General features: G+C 40.8%; 1 protein-coding gene across 1 annotated transcript in view; it reads left to right on the top strand.

The window, feature by feature from the left end:
* The first annotated feature begins 1489 nt into the window (after positions 1-1489).
* The window catches only part of ube3c (ubiquitin protein ligase E3C), a 32292-nt gene continuing 15783 nt past the window's right edge, over positions 1490-17998 (top strand). The window contains exons 1-16 of the mRNA XM_049565006.1: positions 1490-1639; positions 2246-2356; positions 2534-2587; positions 2694-2768; positions 4259-4405; positions 4530-4645; positions 4764-4921; positions 5685-5838; positions 6718-6938; positions 7109-7260; positions 8784-8971; positions 11909-11995; positions 12086-12243; positions 12460-12686; positions 16479-16583; positions 17157-17244. Coding sequence (XP_049420963.1) covers positions 2291-2356; positions 2534-2587; positions 2694-2768; positions 4259-4405; positions 4530-4645; positions 4764-4921; positions 5685-5838; positions 6718-6938; positions 7109-7260; positions 8784-8971; positions 11909-11995; positions 12086-12243; positions 12460-12686; positions 16479-16583; positions 17157-17244 — 1996 coding nt within the window. The 5' untranslated portion in view covers positions 1490-1639; positions 2246-2290. The remainder of the gene's footprint in view (positions 1640-2245; positions 2357-2533; positions 2588-2693; positions 2769-4258; positions 4406-4529; positions 4646-4763; positions 4922-5684; positions 5839-6717; positions 6939-7108; positions 7261-8783; positions 8972-11908; positions 11996-12085; positions 12244-12459; positions 12687-16478; positions 16584-17156; positions 17245-17998) is intronic.

The following is a 17998-nucleotide window of genomic DNA, read 5'->3' as shown; positions in this document are numbered from 1 at the left end:
TCAGCAGCATTTTACACCTGGGTTTGTTGACAGAATTTGTTTTTGTTGCATTAGGCTGGCAGGTCATTGTTGTTTTAGCTGTATTTGACTGGTTTAGCTATTTGTATTTTATTTATTTATTTTTATGAAAAAGTACTTCTCCACTAACAATGAAAAAAAGGGGTGCCCAAAGTCTCACCGGGGTCCTATATACGGGGGCAATGTCCTTACTGCAGCAGCCACAGGTTCAGCTCCAGCCCACGGCCCTTTGCTGCATGTCATCCCTTCTTTCTCTAACCCTTTCACACTTAAACTGTCCTGTCCCATAAAGGCCAGAAAGCCAAACATAAATAGATAAATAAATAGATAATAATGAAGAAAATGTCCCCATTGTCACCTAGTAGGGATACATATTGGCACTATTCTGTATACCCAACAGTTAGCACTAAAGAAGATTTTGAATGAGCAATAAAATTTGTTCTATCAAAACTCATGTCCAGTAATCTGTATTCAGCTTTCTCCAGACATGAAGGAAATGTAAAGAAAAGAAAAATGGAAATTTGAGCATTAACAACTCCCTGACAACTGAGAAAAGTCCTCTACTGTGCAATGGGGGGGGGGAGGGGGGGGGGGGGGGCAGCAGATGGGGAAGCTTGTGACATTTATTATTCTTCATATTGTTTCATGTGGATAAAAAATTAACTTATGGGAATAATTTTTCCTGTTAATGTTCTTATGATGCAGGAGATGTGTTAGGTTGTTGCATTTCAATGAATCCATAATTAATTTTAAAAAATCAAAATAAACAGTCCATCCATTCAATTTCAGTGCCTTTGGCTATAACATTTCAACTTCAGGGAGATGCATACAAGCTAGATTTGAGAAGCAAAAGTGAACTATGTATTCAGTAAAAGCCGTAACAAAGTTTCTGTAAGTGAACCTGTGAAAGGATCAATTATGTATTTTATCTTTTGCAAAATGACTTAAAATTGCACTCACTGAAAAGTACTGCTGTAAGATTTTTGTACAAAATTTTCTATATGCTTTGTAATCATGTGTAGTTGCCCCTGTTTTATGTTTTTATGGTACTTTTTGGCTTTTCTTTGTAATAATCTCATTGGGTGTTTTATATTGCTTGTTTTAGATCTGTATGTTTTTATTCTGTATCTTTGTTCTCTGTTGTCTCTCTGTAACTTTATGTTGATGCCTATCTTGGCCAGGACACTCTTGCAAAAGAGATTTTTAATTTCAAGAGGTTTTTTATTGTTAAATAAAGGTTAAATTAATTTGTAAAAACGCTAGAAGAATCACCTGTATTAATATAATACACAAATGAGCATCTGTAGGAATGTATACAGGGCAAATAATATAAAATAGATAAATAAATCAATGATTTAATGTCGACTTTCACTTCAATCTTGAAACCAACTCACAGACCTTTCTCATGCCTCCAGGTGAGAGGCGGGTTTAAGCGGATATGATTGACATGAGTTTTGTCCAATCAGCGTCCTGACATTGCAGGAACCGGAAACAGACTGCATGGTCCCTGTGTTGTGTTGATTTCCAGAGAGAAGGAAAAGAAGACTTGACGTTTGGATTAACCTAAACTGCCTTCTCAGTGTTATTGTGCCCGTTTCTCTCCTTATATCAAAAGTCAAAGGTAAACGATTTTTATTCTCAGACGAGTGTCCTGTAATATGAGCGATGCCATGAAGGACACGCGGATAGGAATATACCCCCCGTAAAGTTAGCCTTTCCTGAGTGCTTAGCTGCTATGCTAGCTAGCTGCAGTGCTAGCGTCAACAAAATCATGTTTCTTACAAATATATGAATTAGTAATGCGGCATATCATCAATAAATGTTGTCTTATGTTGTGTCCCCGTCGCTGCGTGGAGTCACGTAACGTAAACGGCAGCATTTAGCTCATGACAGCTGCTGAGTCATTAGCTAGCTAAGTTAACCGGCTAGCTAACTATTGTTGCAACCAAACTGAAGCTGTCAGCCAGATAACTAGCTGAAGTTAACCTCCATGTAGTCGTTCAGAAGTGTCACACATTTACATCCATTACTGGTTATTTGATCATGTATATTACAAACAGCAAACGTAGGAAATTGGTATTATGGTTCACATCAATAAGCCGAAGTTAATTGCTTTTAAATTGTAGCCAAGTCACGAGTTTGTAGGTCGTTTTTGTTTCATTTTGTCATTTGTTTCAGTGTTTGCTCCTCCATATTTAGTTAGTTTTCCTTTCACTTTCTTTTTCAGAAATCAGTGGCAGCTTCTGAATCAGTCCATGGGAATAATCTAACAATGTTTAGCTTTGAGGGAGATTTCAAGACACGACCCAAGGTATCACTTGGAGGAGCAAGTAAAAAGGTAAGTTTCATTTGAGTCATAGCAGGACAGATGGAGTGAAATGAATCTGTAGCCGAACAGTGACATCATGTCTGCTGTTCTGAATAAACAGATATATCTCACATATCTGTGCTGAACATTGATCATAAAGCATTTATTGTTTAAAGTGTTTTCAGATTTCCTTTTGTTGCTTTTCAGGAGGCGAAAGCTTCTCTGCTGCACCGCACTCAAGAAGAACGAAGAAAAAGAGAGGTAATGGAGTTTGTGCAGTGCTTTGTTGACAAGCTGCTCGTTTTACTGATACTACTTTGGGCTGCATGCATTATCACTTAAATATTAATTATTTTTTTTTACTTAGGATGAAAGAAAACGACTGAAGAATGCCATTATCATTCAGTCCTACATACGTGGCTACCAGGACTTGAAACGGCAGGTAAGTCTTCAAGTCTCTACAGACTTGTTTTTACGATTTCATATATTACTCTCCAAGTCAATTTTTCAGTTCTGCATCACACGTGTCGGCTGTATCGTTAATCTGTTGTTTTGGTGTCAAACAAAATTTTTAATTTAGAGTAAAAGTAGGAACAAGGAAACATCCAATCTACAGGCACTGGTTTGTCTAAGCAACTCACATAAGGGCTGTTTAACACTGAGCATTATGAACCTGACTTAACGTAACATCTGTGAGATATACCCACTTGAAAACCTCACAGTATGTCATACAGTCATTGGTCAGCACTCACACATGGACCCCTGTAGCATGCAGGTGGTTTATGAATGGCGCCGCCTGTCTCACAGTCTTGTAGATGCTTTATTTTTGGATGTAGCCTGCGGTTGAATGAGTGGTTTAGTGTACCTAGCTTAAGAAATCTGAATTGGGCGTCTGTCTGAGCACATCTGTGATTTTGGCTCACAGCATTAAATCAGGAAGTCTGATGAAACAATTACTTGCTGTGTGGTTTATTTATTTGTTTGTGTTTCCGATGAATACTGTTTGCACAACGGTAAGGATTTGCGAACTGGGTGGGACTAGTTAATTTGTCAGTCAGTGGCAAAAGAACATAATTTGTGACATTGATTTTCACAGATTTCTTGCTTCTCTGGTCATAGAGAGTTAGACTGATTTATTGGACAAGATTTAAAACATGCATGACAGGCTGATCATAATGCCAGACTCCATGTAAGATATTTAAAATTGTTGAGCATTAAAATACACAAGAAAGCAGTACAAGAATACAAAAGTGTGAAGCAAGAATGACATTAAACTTAAACAACCATCTGTTGAGATCTGAATTTAAACTCTTCTCAGCTGAGTTTTGCTTCTCTCTGTTGTGCTTAGTCATATTAGATAACACTCAGTTATGAGGAATGGATATGATTAAAAGTGCTTGAAATATGGAAGATATGCCTTTTAATTGTGGAACTGACAGTGTGGAAGAAAGAAAAAAGATTTATCTTTAACAATTTGTCAGCACACCAAGATAAGCGTTTCCAGTTAGTTTATCCATCAGAGCTCCAGTAGTTACTATAAACACACCCTCGATGCCGACGCCAAAACAGATAACATGTCTGAACGACTGATTACTCTCTGACTGGCTTGATGGATAAAAATGGGAGCCAGAGTTTGTCGTGTTACACAATCACAAGTAGAGAGCATACTTTTTTCTGCTTATTTGTGAACATTTTGGTCTGTTGTATCCTTAAATACATGGTACTGTTTTCTTACTTATTGAGCCAGCGACAACATGAACTCTCATCTACAAGCCTCGCCAGGAAAATTGATGAAATAATAAATATTGAACCATTTGTGTACACACATTAACTTCACTGTAAATTTGTAGTGTTTGTGATATTAGTCAGAAAAGGTTGTGCCAAATGCAACAAAGCATTTGCAACATGTGACCTTTGATCTTTATCCTCCAGTATGCTATCCAGAGGGCCAAGTTTGACGAGTGCGTCGGCCAGACGCAGGGAGGAGGAGCTCAGCATGTCTTGGACGGTCCGGGTCTCTGCCTCTTATCAAGACAACTCATATTTTTCTACAGACAGAGTGTGGATGCACATAGATTGGTGAGAATCTGATGCATCTTTGATTCTTTTCAGTTGCAGCTATATTGATTGTTTCACAGACACTATTATAGCCAGAGGTCTAATCTACATCCTGCAAACTGTGTCTGTTTGTGTCTTTTTAAAGATATGGTTGTGCCAGAACCTGGTAAAACACAACAGTCAGTTTGTGAAGCTGCTGGTGGGCCCACAGAGACAGTCATGTATGTTTCAGATCAAGAAGATCTTAGGCTTCTGCTGCAGGTACAAAAAGGAATAATTTATTTTTATTTTTAGCTGCTCGATGCAAAAACACATGGTAGTGATACCGAAAAAAGTTGCACTTGTCACCATGTCACTTGCTCCCCTTTTGTCTCCCCAGGCTCCTACAGAACTGCAAGGATGACAGTTTAAATGTGGCGGTTCCCATGCGAATGCTAGAAATATTTTCTTCAGAGAAAACCTATCTTCCTGTTATTCCAGATGCTAACTATGTAGCTTCATTACTTGAGCAGATTTTGCACTCTATGGTACAGACAGGTAAGTCAAATGAAACCAGCACTGACGTTATTATCTTGACCATGATTGAGGATATGCATAATTTATTGTTGTTGAGTCTGCTGTCAGTTTTTTGGAGTATTCAGATATTCAGTCTTGCAAACAGTGTCCTCATTCGAGCGTGCTCTGTAGCACAGACGCAAACAAACCTCAGCCAAGCCTAATTGCCATTAAGGGTTGTGTAGAGATGATGAATGTGTGTCAATATCAATCAGTTTGAAGTGTGTTTGACTACTTTTATCTGCACATGGGCAGTTCCTGCTCTGACTTGCACCTGAGTATATACAGTGCTGCTGTGCACAGGTCAAGTACATCCAATAGTGTTTACATACTTCAGAAGTATGACTCAGTTTAAGAGCACTAATTATTCATATCGTCATCACAAAGCATCTTGTTTAATCTTCTGCATTATGTCAAGTGCTGTCAGATGTCTTGTAGCTTAAATAACCATACAAATGGGCTAACCCTACTTTTACTGATAAAACAGAGGTTATTATTGCTTCTCCTTTTACATTCTCATTATTTATGGAACTTTATCTGATGGTGTTTTTAAGAGCAAGTTACATTTGATGTAACACAGAGAAATGACTGTTGACTTCCTTTAATTCTACAGCAAACAGGGACATTTATTGCTTCTTATGTTAATGTAAAGTGTGTTGTTATTTTAGTAGATGCTTTATGAAATGAACTGGTGTCTTAATTTCCTTTTTTTTAATCTTAACTTCACTCTGTGCCTTCTCTTCAGGCTACTACAGGTCGCTGTATATTCTTGTGAATCACAGGCTTCCTTCTAGTCTGGAGTACAGTGACGCTCCCTCTATCCCTATGGCAAGCACACTGTTGGAGCACATCCTCAAACCTCTGCACTTTACCTACTCCTCCTGCACAACAGGCGCAAGGTACAGCACGAGATTGAAGTCATTATTCGATCGGGGAGTGTTCTGCTCGGCAGTGTTGAAAATTTCACCTCCAAACAACAGCCAAAATAATAATATATTGTAACAGAAATATGACAAGTTGCAAAATTTTGTTTGCCACTTGGTGAAGCAATTTCTTTCTTTGATTATTCTTTTAATTTCAGGGACAGAGAGACGCAAAGCAAATTCCCCTGTTGACAATTAATGGAATATCACACAGTAGCATATAATAGGATGATAAGAATTTACTCATAGACTTTAAGTTCATGATGTCTGTCTCCCAGATTGCTGCTTTTTGAGTACCGAGAAAAGCCAATGGCGTGATAGCAGGAAGGCTGAGTCTTTGTCCTGAGTGAATTCTTTAAAAATCATCCATTAAACTGATCAGACAAACTACAGCAGCTTTTTGTCCCCGCTAGTCAATGGTGAAGCAGTAATTGCTTCACAGACCAATTTACAACAAGCCATAAAAGGCCCCCAGACTCGCTCGCTCGCCAGAGTGCAGAATATCAGGCTGTTTGCCCTCACTTTCAGACATTCTTAATAACAAACGACAGGCGACTTCTTTTCTTCTTTGAAGAAAAGCAAGGCGGGAGTGAGAGAAACTTGTGTACACACTGACTCTAACAGCTAATTATCTGACTTGGCCCACCAGATGTGTGTGACTGGGCCACACAAAGCTGCTCTGTTTGGTGACACAATATTGGAGCACTCACACAGCAGAAAGGGCAGGGTGATGTCAGAACACCCTGCCGTCCTAGCTAATTTCTGTATAGTATTTTGATTCAGTTTTTTCACATATCAAGGCAGCCTTTTCAAGCATTATATCAACTTGTCTTTTATCTGTCTTTCGTCTTACAGGCAGTTTGTGTTTGCAGCCTTCACTGAGGAGTTCATCTCTGCACCGTTCACCGAGCAGATTTTTCACTTCTTTATTCCGGCACTGTCCGACATTCGTCTCTCATTCCCATTCGAGGCCTTCCTGAGCTCCCTCCAGGTCACCATCGGCTTGTCCTCAGAAGCACAGAGCCAGGCACCGTGGGTGTTTTACTTTGTCCTCTCTGCAGGAGAGAACTGCTTGGGTGAGTGGTGCAGTTTGGATGTGTGCACACAGGCTGGTGTTTGCTCTGCACACTCTATATATGTATGTATATGTATATATATATATGGCTCATATGATGCATAAACACTGATTTATAGCAATAAAGATATGATGGTGTAAACAGTAATGGTGATGGGTGTGTGTTGGCAGGCTCGCTATCAGAGGAGGGTCTCCTGCTGTACCTCCGCGCTCTGCAGACGCTGCTGCCGCTGCTGCCTGTGTCAGAGAGCAGCAGCAGGCCTGAAGTTACCAGCGACTCAGAGGACGACGATGAAACTGGCATCCATCCACCACCCAAGCAGGTATTATACTCACACACGGACATAAATGTCCACAAAATTGTAATAGATTTCCAAGATTAGATGTAATCTTTGTTTTGTCAATAAATCAGGTGCATAGATAACATGGCATTAAGATTTAATTGTTAAGTTGTTGTTATTTAATCTGGTCTGGTTCAGGTGTTGGCCAGAACATGCACAAACCCTTAAAGAATGACTGTGTATGAATGTCTCCACTTATAGTTAAGAAGTTTTGTGTTAAAGTTAGAGTCTTTGTTAAATTAATCTGACTTTTCCAAATGGTTCCATGCAGTAAGCATTCTAGAGATTTTAGGAAAAGATGGACTGGCATTAAATCGGCCCTTGGTATCAGCAGTTACCCTGAGTTGATATATCAGAATCTGTATTGGAAGAGGAAAAGTCTGATCAGTGCATCTGATGATGTCATTGATGCCTGCTGCTGATGAGGTTCCTCCCTGACAGCAGCTGCATCAGGATCGGCCTTCAAAAACTCGAAACATTACAAACATCACGGGAGGAGCACATATTAAACCAAATTTCCGAACTATTTCTGTCCATAAAAGCCAAGCAGGACTATCTTATTTTTGTTCTTGATTTGATTAATTTAGACAGAATTTAGTACTGTTACCAAACTGGGTAAATATAACAAATGAATTAATGTTAGTTACCATTAAAGCACAATTATAAAAACACCCCAAAGACTATAGTCTGTATATGGCAGTTTTCAACTTCACATGCATGCAGTGCAGACAGAGCAGTGGTAGCCTAAATATGATATAAATATAGGCACAATGCAGCTGGACCTGCAACATGGTGCCACATTGACATTGTGCCTTTTCACCTTGCCTTGTTACATATGGTAGTAACCGTGTGTCCCACAAAATTTGATTCTATTTGTGGTGGTGACTGCAGGGTTACCATCTAGCTAATTCTCGTCTCATTTGTGGTCTAATAAATGGATAAATTCAGCAAATTCAGTGCCCCATGTCGCTATTTTCCAAACTAATTTAGCTGTCAATTTAGTGAGATCAGTGTGAGTGCGGTTTCCATGGGGGAAAATAAATAAGAGTGCGAGGCGAACAGTTCCAGAAATAGAAAATCAATACTTGGTGAACAATGTTGATATTATGACGGGCCACCACAGATGTACACATGAATATACGGGAAACTCTGAACGCTGCTGCTCCCAGATACATAACTACATGTAATCTCAATGATCACCTGTCAGTTCTGTGTCTCTTCTCTCAAAAAATACAGATACACACGAGGTGGAGAATTTAAATTGTCACGTTTTCAATTAAAGAGTGGGACAATGCAAAATACACTGAAATAAGAATGGTAGTGTAGGATCAGTTGATGTATATGGCAAGTAAATACTGATAAACCTCTTCCCTGTGATGGACTAAAATGTGAGTTTTCCTAATGTTTTTCACTCTGTCAAAAATACTTATTAATGCATCAGCAAAGCACGGTACATTCTACTTTTTTTCCTGGTCTTCTAACCAAAGTGTTTCCCTCTCTGTCAGGATGACAGCAGAATCTCTGTGCAGCTGATCACGGAGGAGTGTGTCCACAAGCTGGACACGAAGCACCAGACTAACGCTCTGCTGAACCTGGTGTGGAGGGATTCAGCCAGCGAGGAGGTCTTCACCATGATGGCATCCATCTGTCACACACTCATGGTTCAGCATCGTCTCATGGTGCCAAAAGTCAGGTACAGATACACGCATTTTTTTTTTTTTATCATTGTTTCTTTATCGTGTAAATGACTACAACACTAGCAGAGATTTTAGGCATCCCTCCCTAATTTCTATAAAATAGTTATGGTATTTAAAATATAGTAACTGTAGCCAAGGTGAACCTCACAGGAAGCATAAACAAACAAAGCATAACATGAAATCAGATTTAAAGCCTTTGAATTTTTATTTCATATCATAACATTTTACACGTCTTGTCGACATCAGCCCCATGTTCAGAGGGCTTGTTTACACAACCACCTGATTGAGAGGAAAACTGTGTCTTTATGTGTTTCCGCGCTGTAAGCAGTAATGTAAATAACAGCAAAGTGAGGCAGGCAGTTATCAGTGGTCCGTACCCACTGGCATTTACAACCGGCAAAGGAAGCAGGGATGTCAGGGAAGCTGTCAGTTGTGGATGAGGGCAATTACCCCTTCTCAGGTTGATTACATTAGGGCCTGGATGTCAGAGGTGGTGTGGGGGTGTGTGGATGGTGCATTGATGGACGGGAGGTGATCTAGACTGAGCTTTGTGGATAGTCAACCTGCTCTAGTTAATTATTAGTAGAGCCGGTTGCTGTCAGTTGATTTAAATGTGTGGGTGGGGATGCTGATGTCAAAAGATTCATATCACATTTGCAACTGTATCTTCCTCCTTTTCGAAGCCCGGGCATACATCAGACCATGCGTAAAAGGATAAATATAAATTAGCTTCCTCAGTAATTAAAAACTGGACACCTGCAGCTCGAGTCCAACGGTCAACTAGTTATTTTGAAGTATTGCTTGCAAATGGTTGCACAGAATTTAGAGGGATTTCAGTGCATATCCCCCCATTCCCCTTAATTTTTTACGGCTTCTTCCTTCTCTTCGCTTTTACCATAAATCCTGCCCTTCGTCTTCCATCATTATTGGATATCTGTACAAAATAATTAGCTCACTGAGAAAGATTAATCACTGCAGGAGTGGACGGGATAGCTTTACAAGAGGCTAAGGGGAGCAAATTGCATCCCTGCCTTGATTTACTGCTCTTACAGCAAAAAAAAGAAAGAGAGGCTGGCCAGTGGTCCAGGCAGCCCAGCACACTGCCTTTTTAATAAATATGTAAAATGCCTCATGAAATGATTTTTTTTAGAGGACAACTTAAAAGCTGTGCAATGATTCGGGATTGAAATGGATTTTTGATTGGTTTGCTAATTGTACTTAGCCCACGTTTGTTCAAGGGGGTTTGGTGTAATTTCTCTTTAATTGTCTTGTGTTGGATATTTGGTGTAATTTCACTTTGATAGTTTGGTTTCACTCAACGTAGCACTCTGTTGCTAACAGGGCTCGCTCTGATGAAAGTGAGCGCAGATGAGCCATGGTCCTTCATTTACTTTTGAATGATTGCTGTGATTTTTGTGTTGTCATGAGATAGTAAAGTTAATACAGAAGTCCGCAAAGCAAATTTGTATTTAGATGGAAAGTAACTCGTTCAGTCTTTATGGTATCAAATCTGACTCGAGCACGGCTTTTATTTTGCCGCTGCACAGAGATTCTTTCATTACCGCAAAATGAAATGATCTGGGTGTGATTCATCAAGCTGCTTTTCACACACACACACACACACACACACACACACACACACACACACACACACTCGCACATGCACACACGCAACCCCTTTTGATGTCTTGACTTTGTTTATTAGTGGTTCATTCCATGATTGAAATGGGGGTTTGGGTTCTCTCAGGCCGTAAATCAGTGTGTCAGCTGGCATTTAGTGCTTTGTTTCCCATTTCAATCAAACACCCGCATCACTTGTTATGAGCCCACAGCACTACTCCTCGCTTCTCTCCTGAGCCTTGTAGTACTGACAGATGGCGTGTGCTCGGCACCAACCATTTTTCAAGCCGCGCCGAGGGTCGTCTGACACTCTGCTCCTAATGCTCATTTCCATTTTGGGAGTTTTGAATAGGTTTCGGTAGATTGAATGGTGGAATGGGAATTTGAGCATTGACATTGAGGTGAGAATATTCAGCAAATTTAGGATTCCCTTTTCCCCCTCGCTCTGCTTCTTGCTTTTCTCCACTGACCTTTACTCCTCTCCTCCGCTGAGAATACACGGTGCTGTCCTATTAAAGGCAAGCATCCTTATAGGTGTCAGCACTGTCACCCTTAAACAAGGGCCTATTATATGCAGGGGTGCTTTATTTTGCCTTTTAGCTTACTTACCACATTATTGTCACCTGTACTTACCCTCTGTGTGAAAAGCCATGCAATTTAGGAGCACACACACACACATACGCTTGAACAAAGAGCAGTTTCACACCTTGGTGCCACAGCCCGTTGAGTGCCGAGCTACTATAGCGAGGTATGTGGGCCCTCCTCAGTGTTATCATGTAATTCACCGTGAGTGTGGAAGCATGCTGGCGCTGCGGGGTCACAGCGAGGGCCAGGCTGCCCCTCCTCCTCCGTCCTCCATTGTCTTGCTCCCCTGGCCATTAAGTTAAATGGGGCTCCAGCAGGAAGCCAGAGGGCTGTTTATGACCCGGGCTGGGTACCCTCGCCAGCAACTAGTTTACTAATGGAAGGTGCCTCGCCTAAATAAAGCTTAATGGCTCATTTAATCTCTTTTCGGCCCTCACAAGGTATAAAAGGGGAGAGAAAGGCCAAGAGAATTCTACGAGGGAAATGTTAGTTAGCAGTGTCATTTATTTTTTTCCTCTTTTTACTCGTGTCCTTTGGTAAACAGGGCAAATTTAACAATCCCAACTTCGCAGACAGATTGACGGAGAGTAATTTTACTGTTCTTCACGCTGATTGTGTCATCTGATTGAAATAGCTCTTTGAATGATGTCGTCTTGTTGATGAGAACTGAATACTTAATCAAAATAAACGATTACATTTAATATGTCTCTGTGCTTTGTCGTCCGCAGACTTTTGTACAGTTTAGCTTTCAACGCACGTTTCCTGAGGCATCTCTGGCACCTCATAACTTCCATGACAACGAAAATGATCACAGGGTGAGCTTCAAAGCTAATAATTTGCACATTTGGGATGCATTTCTGTTGTGTGTACGTACTTAACCTCTTCCTGTCTGCCTGCCCACTCAGCTCCATGGTGCCGCTGCTGCAGCTGATCTCACGAGGGTCTCCCATGACGTTCGAGGACTCCAACCGCATCATTCCCCTCTTCTATCTCTTCAGCTCTCTCTTTAGCCACTCGCTTATCTCTGTGCACGACAGCGAGTTTTTCGGTCATGAATTGGAAGGTAGTGAACTTTTTGCTGGGATTGCTGCATCATATCCCACTGTAGCTGGTTATCCTGTGAACACACTCATCTGTCGTTACCCATTTCCCTCATTCGGTGGTTTTAGTCAAAACTATATTGTCAGTTGTTTTTAGCAGTCACGCGCCATCTTGCCGCCATGTAAATGTGAAAATCAATATCTGTAAAAGACAATGAGTACATTCTCCCTCTCAACAGGTCAGACGCAGTCCTCCATGATGCCCTTCACACTGTCAGAGCTGGTGACTCTGTCTCGCTGTCTGCGGGATGCGTGCCTGGGAATCATCAAGCTGGCCTACCCCGAGACCAAAACAGAGCACCGCGAGGAGTACATGGCTGCCTTCCGCAGTGTGGGTGTCAAGACAAACACTGTGGTCCAGCAGCGCATCCAGGCTGAGCAGAAACGCTGGGTGCAGCTCTTCAAGGTAAGATGTACAAAGCTACCTGCACGTTACAGCTGAATGTGCAGGATTATTGTCAGTTTGTCAAAAAACTGATGTTTGGTCATCCCACCTGGTGTGCAACTGAATTCTTTTTTCTGAAGTAAAAATAATGGATCCTAAGACTTTGAACTTGTAATTGCAGTAATTTAAATTGGTCACCATTTAATTGATGATAAGCAAATGTTAATTTTCTTCAAGTTCTCATTGTCTAACTTTGTTGCTAATATGTTGCCCAAAAATTATGTATTTGATTTCTTTTTGGGGAAATGTGTTAGCACTGTCAAGACCAATATGAAAAACAAGAACAACAAAACAGTAAAAAACTTGTCTCTTGCTCTCTTTGTTGTGTCTATAAAAATACAGTGGGTGGGGTTGGGAGGCCACACCGCCACTTGTGCGTGTGCACATACTTAAACACTTGCCAACTCAAACACACAGAGGCCTGTATTAAATTATGTGAGAACTAAAGCTGTACATTTTGAGTCCCGAGATACACAGAGAATTCTTCTGGTTCATGGACCTCAATCTTATGGCAAAATGTTGCTTTTCATGGCATACAATGCCAAATATGCTTGCAGATGCAAAATAAACATACTAAACAATTTGACTTCTGTTAGTCTGACTCACAGGATATAGACTGTGCGCATAAACCTGCCGTTGGAGGCCTATTTCAGATGGAAATTTCCTCCCCTTCTGCATGTTAGCATTTTTAATATTCCCGTCACTACGTGAAACTAATCTCACATAGCCAGACCTATCTCCACACTTGGTAATGCCAGCGCTCTCCTCCCCACGTCCAAATATGCCACTAAAACAAGTTCCCTCCTGACATATTTTTGCAAGGGCACCATCACTGCATCCTGGGCTCAGCACCTCCTAAGATGACTGTGATTGGTTAAAAGAAATACAAACAACTCAGAGCGTTTTTTCCCCGCTTACTAAAGGATTATGATGTGTTCAACTAGACCTTTCTCCAGTGCTGGCACAGTGCTTAAATGACTTGTCGAGATAGGTCTGGCTATGCGAGACTAGACCTCTGTGGCAAAAAAAACTCTCCTCTATAAACCCTGCTTTCAACTGTTTAAAACTAAGCTACCAGCTACTGTGTCTTAGGAGAGTGATGTCATTTCAGCTCATGAAGATAATCCAAGATTTGTTTTCCTTTTTTCTGTTGATACCTGAGATCATAAGTCATGATGTGTGTCACATTAACATCAGGGATAATCCTTATGTAGCCTCTCTATGCAGTGAAGCGTAGTGACCTAATGCCTTGTCTGTGTTAGTGGAAATCAAGCATGTATGCATGAGCGGGCAAAGACAAGGTGGAGCGCTGCCATGGAGGTCATCCATTGGTTATTTACCCAGAAGAAATGAGGCAGAAAACAGCATTAGCTTCATTCTCCTCAGCTCTTTTTCTCATTCCACATCTCCCTTTCATTTCGCCTCCCTCCTTCACTCCATTCTCTATCAAGCAAATGGTAATTAAGAGACTTTGTTCTTGGCTGTTAGTCTTTGACAGAAGGATTTAAACGTGAACACTGGCGTTCTGTGAAAGGTGGCAAATACGCGAAGAGCACGTCTGGAATTTTTATAAAAGATCTGCTCAAAGGCCTCTTGTCAGCTAAAACGACCCATTAAAGAAGTGGGGAGCAGGGGAAATGCATTTTCCAAATTGAACGGTGGGATTTACAGTCGGTTTAACGCTGCTGACCCCTAACACGCTAATGTTTGGTTCGTGTCATCAGCCGTCCCTCCCCATCTTTTATCACCTCCATTGTCGAGCTATCTATTTAATTGAAAGAAGTTAATTGAATGAAAATGATCAACTAAGCTTGTATTAATATTGCTAATGGAACTTTCTTCTTGGCCATGTTTGGAGAACGATGTCACGCAGGAGTTTGGGAAAGGCCCATTAAGGCTTGCACTTAACCCGATGGGCTAATTAAGGAATGCTTATTCATTCCCAGAGTCAGGGGGTAGGTCTGCTCCAAACCCATCGCCACGCGCCTTTTACAGCATTTTGCACTTGCCATTATTGCGGACTCCGGTTGCCTCACAGCGATTGGCCGAGATTGATTGTCGCGCTATGAAAATGACGTGCTTTAGAAAAGAACATTTCGATTGAAATAATCTACCCTGGGTATTATATGGAAATGGACTGGCTGTAACTGTTATGGCAGACATAACAGCTCCCTTAACGAATCTTCATGCAATGACATGCAAGAGGTTATACAGCGGATGTCTGACAGCATCGCCCTAGCAACAGCAGAGCTGGTTATGTCCAGTTGAAGGAGGCTTAAACTTAAAAGTTTGCCTGATAAATGTGCTACTTCAAGGTCCCAATCCTGGGCAGAGCTTAATATTTCTTAATTGCACCAGGTAACTTTCATGGGTTATATCACAGATCTGAATGCTTGGTTAGATTTTTAAAGCCTGTGCAAGTGAATAGTTCAGACAAAAGCAAACTGACCACTTCAGATTACAGATGGTCAGTGTAGCCTATGTAAATGGTCACCTTAAATGGCTCTGAGCTAATGGTGTTATGGTACACAAAAGTCACGGTTCAGTTCATACCCCAGTGTAGGAGTCATGGTGTGACGGGAGTTCGGTATAGCAGTGTTTCATTTAGAGTATATTGGACTTGACCTGAGGTAACATTTTGACAACTTTTGTCAGCTATTTTAATTATAAAAACAAAGGACATTTAAAACACTTCTCTATTACACTGTACCAAGACATTTCCTAAAAGGCAACAGAGCACAATAGGCTATAAAACTAAAAAAAAGCATCTCTTATGTTATGAAACTGAAAATACCTGAATACACAGAATAATAAAAGATAAAATTTGTGTGTTAGGAGGAGTGTTTCAGTTGGCTCTACTCTGGCTATATTTAAACATTCAAAGCAGCAAAACATTCATCATCCTGGTGATTGATGCCGTCAAATGTGCATTAGCATTTTGGATGTGTTCCATTCACATGCCCAACAACAGCGAAGCATTGCCGACACACCATCCTCGTCTTACACACAACTCTCTCTTTGTTCCTGTTGTGGCTGCAGACAGGTCTTCCAACTCCGGCATTTCAGTTGCGCTTGGTATGGACTGACTCACAAGCCAATCCACATGTTGTGCTAACCTCAGCTTATGTTGCATACGCCATATGGCTGAAGGAAACTTTGGTACTACATTATGTACATTTATTCAGCTTGTGGCTTCGTGCATTGGTACGTAACCTCTGTACAGTGACGCTTCGGTGAGAATATATTAACCGTTACAGCCCTACTCTCTGCATGTAACAAAGTCACAGCATCACTTCAAAGCGAAATATCATTGTAACCCTAGCTTTCTGCAGCCCAGTCCAGAGCCATGCTGCTACTTGCAGTGCTGTGAACCAATGCTGCCTTGTCTTTTGCATTCTCTGTCCGATGGCTGATGTCAGCAGACCTTGCCAGTAATTAACAGGGCTGGACATTGAGGGACGGCACAGGTCGTTTTTCTTTTATACTCCCCATAAATGGCGCACTAATGGCTGAATTCTCAAATTGCTTTTTTCCCCCCTCTCTCTAAGCAAAGGCGCCTCATCCCGTTGAACCACCCATAGACAGAAAAACCTCTTTATCCGTGTTGCATTCTCTACGCAGAAAAGTAGTTGAATTATGCATTTCTTTATCTTATAGTGAAGTGGATTTTGTGTTATATAACCGCCAGAGCTAGAAATGTTAATGTGATATGTGTATGGGTGTGCCTGTCTGTGTGTGTGATCTACTACGCAGGTCATCACTAACTTGGTGAAGATGGTGAAAGCTCGCGACATCAGACGGCCCTTCTGTCCAGCAGGTCACTGGCTCTCTGAGGAGGTCAACATCCGTGCAGATAAGGTACTTTACTGTCGTCATAGCTGTTTAGATTGTGTATTTATTCATTGTTGGATGTGATATCATATCAGATTGTAGTGCTATTATGAAATAAAATGTGAATAAAACACTTGATTTTGGTGCTGTATTCATAAAGCACCCTAATATGAGTTGCTCGCAGTGGTTAAACTCAGTAAATATTAATAGCATAATTGCTTTTTCTCTAAATTTCCTCTAAAAATAAGATGAAATCCAAGTCAGTATAAAAGCTACTTAAAATGCACCTAAAGACAGGTGAATAATTGCTTAGAGCAGATGTTTTATGCATGTTTATATCTTTCCAAAGTGAAGTTACAAAGCGGTTCACAGCTATTTCAGGAAAACCATAGCTGAACAATGAAGATATTTTAATATAACCACAAACAATCTGAATTAACAAGCAAGAATAGTAAATAATACAACAGTACAAGTCAGCACAGACCCTAAAGCAATAATTGACGCGTGAAAAGTTTATGAAAGTAAGTATTTAGGGTTTATTTAAAAGGAAGACCTGAGGGCACTGACATCTTTTTCATTAGCGGACTCTTTTCCCTTCAGGTGACTCAGTTGTACGTCCCTTCTGCGAGACATGTGTGGAGAACGCGGAGGATGGGTCGCATCGGGCCTCTTCAGTCAACACTTGATGGTAGTGTATTCTCTTAACTGTCTTACAAACCAGAGTCTGTATAATAAATATGGACGACATGACAGCTCCCGAAAAATGAAGCTAAAACATCTTGATCGCCCTCTAGTGGCTGGCTGCAGTATAGGTCATAAACCCCGCCTCCTCCTTATTAGTGGAAAGGACATGAGCAAACTAAAAACTACTTACCAAAGTACTTACCAAATATATTTTTCCCAAAGACGTTTTCCGTCATTTTAGGTAGTTGTTATGATGCTGCTGTATGTTCAAGTGTTCATTTTTCCGATAAGTTTAGTTTTAATTAGCTATTTGATGTTATAAAATCAGGGTTTGACCTCATGATTGACAGCTGTGTGCTCCAGTTGGTGTGTTTGCGCTCAGTGATGCTACCTGTGATGGGTTGGACGGGTGTATGGGCTGTAACCTGATACCATTGAGATCACTACTGAGCAGACTCTGGCTCCAGTTGACGTTACTAGCGCAAGATGACAGTGGCTGTTTTTTGGCTTCAAATTTGTACAGTGGGAGGAAGTTTAGAGGCATTGTCTATCTTTATACAGTCTATGTTACAAACCCACTTTGATCAAAAACTTGTGAAAATGTAGTTCTTTGAGAAGCTAATACCATTTGTATTTGTATTAAAAACAAGAACAAATATGGCACGAAAAATATATAAAAACTTTCTGACATTATTGTGCCCTTAAACACATGTAGAGAGCAATACTCTGTGTCTTAGAATAGTCTACTAGTCTCTACT

The sequence above is a fragment of the Epinephelus fuscoguttatus genome, linkage group LG21 (assembly GCF_011397635.1).
Source record: "Epinephelus fuscoguttatus linkage group LG21, E.fuscoguttatus.final_Chr_v1".
NCBI classification, from domain to species: Eukaryota; Metazoa; Chordata; class Actinopteri; order Perciformes; family Serranidae; genus Epinephelus; species Epinephelus fuscoguttatus.
This window is presented reverse-complemented; position numbering and strand designations above follow the sequence as displayed.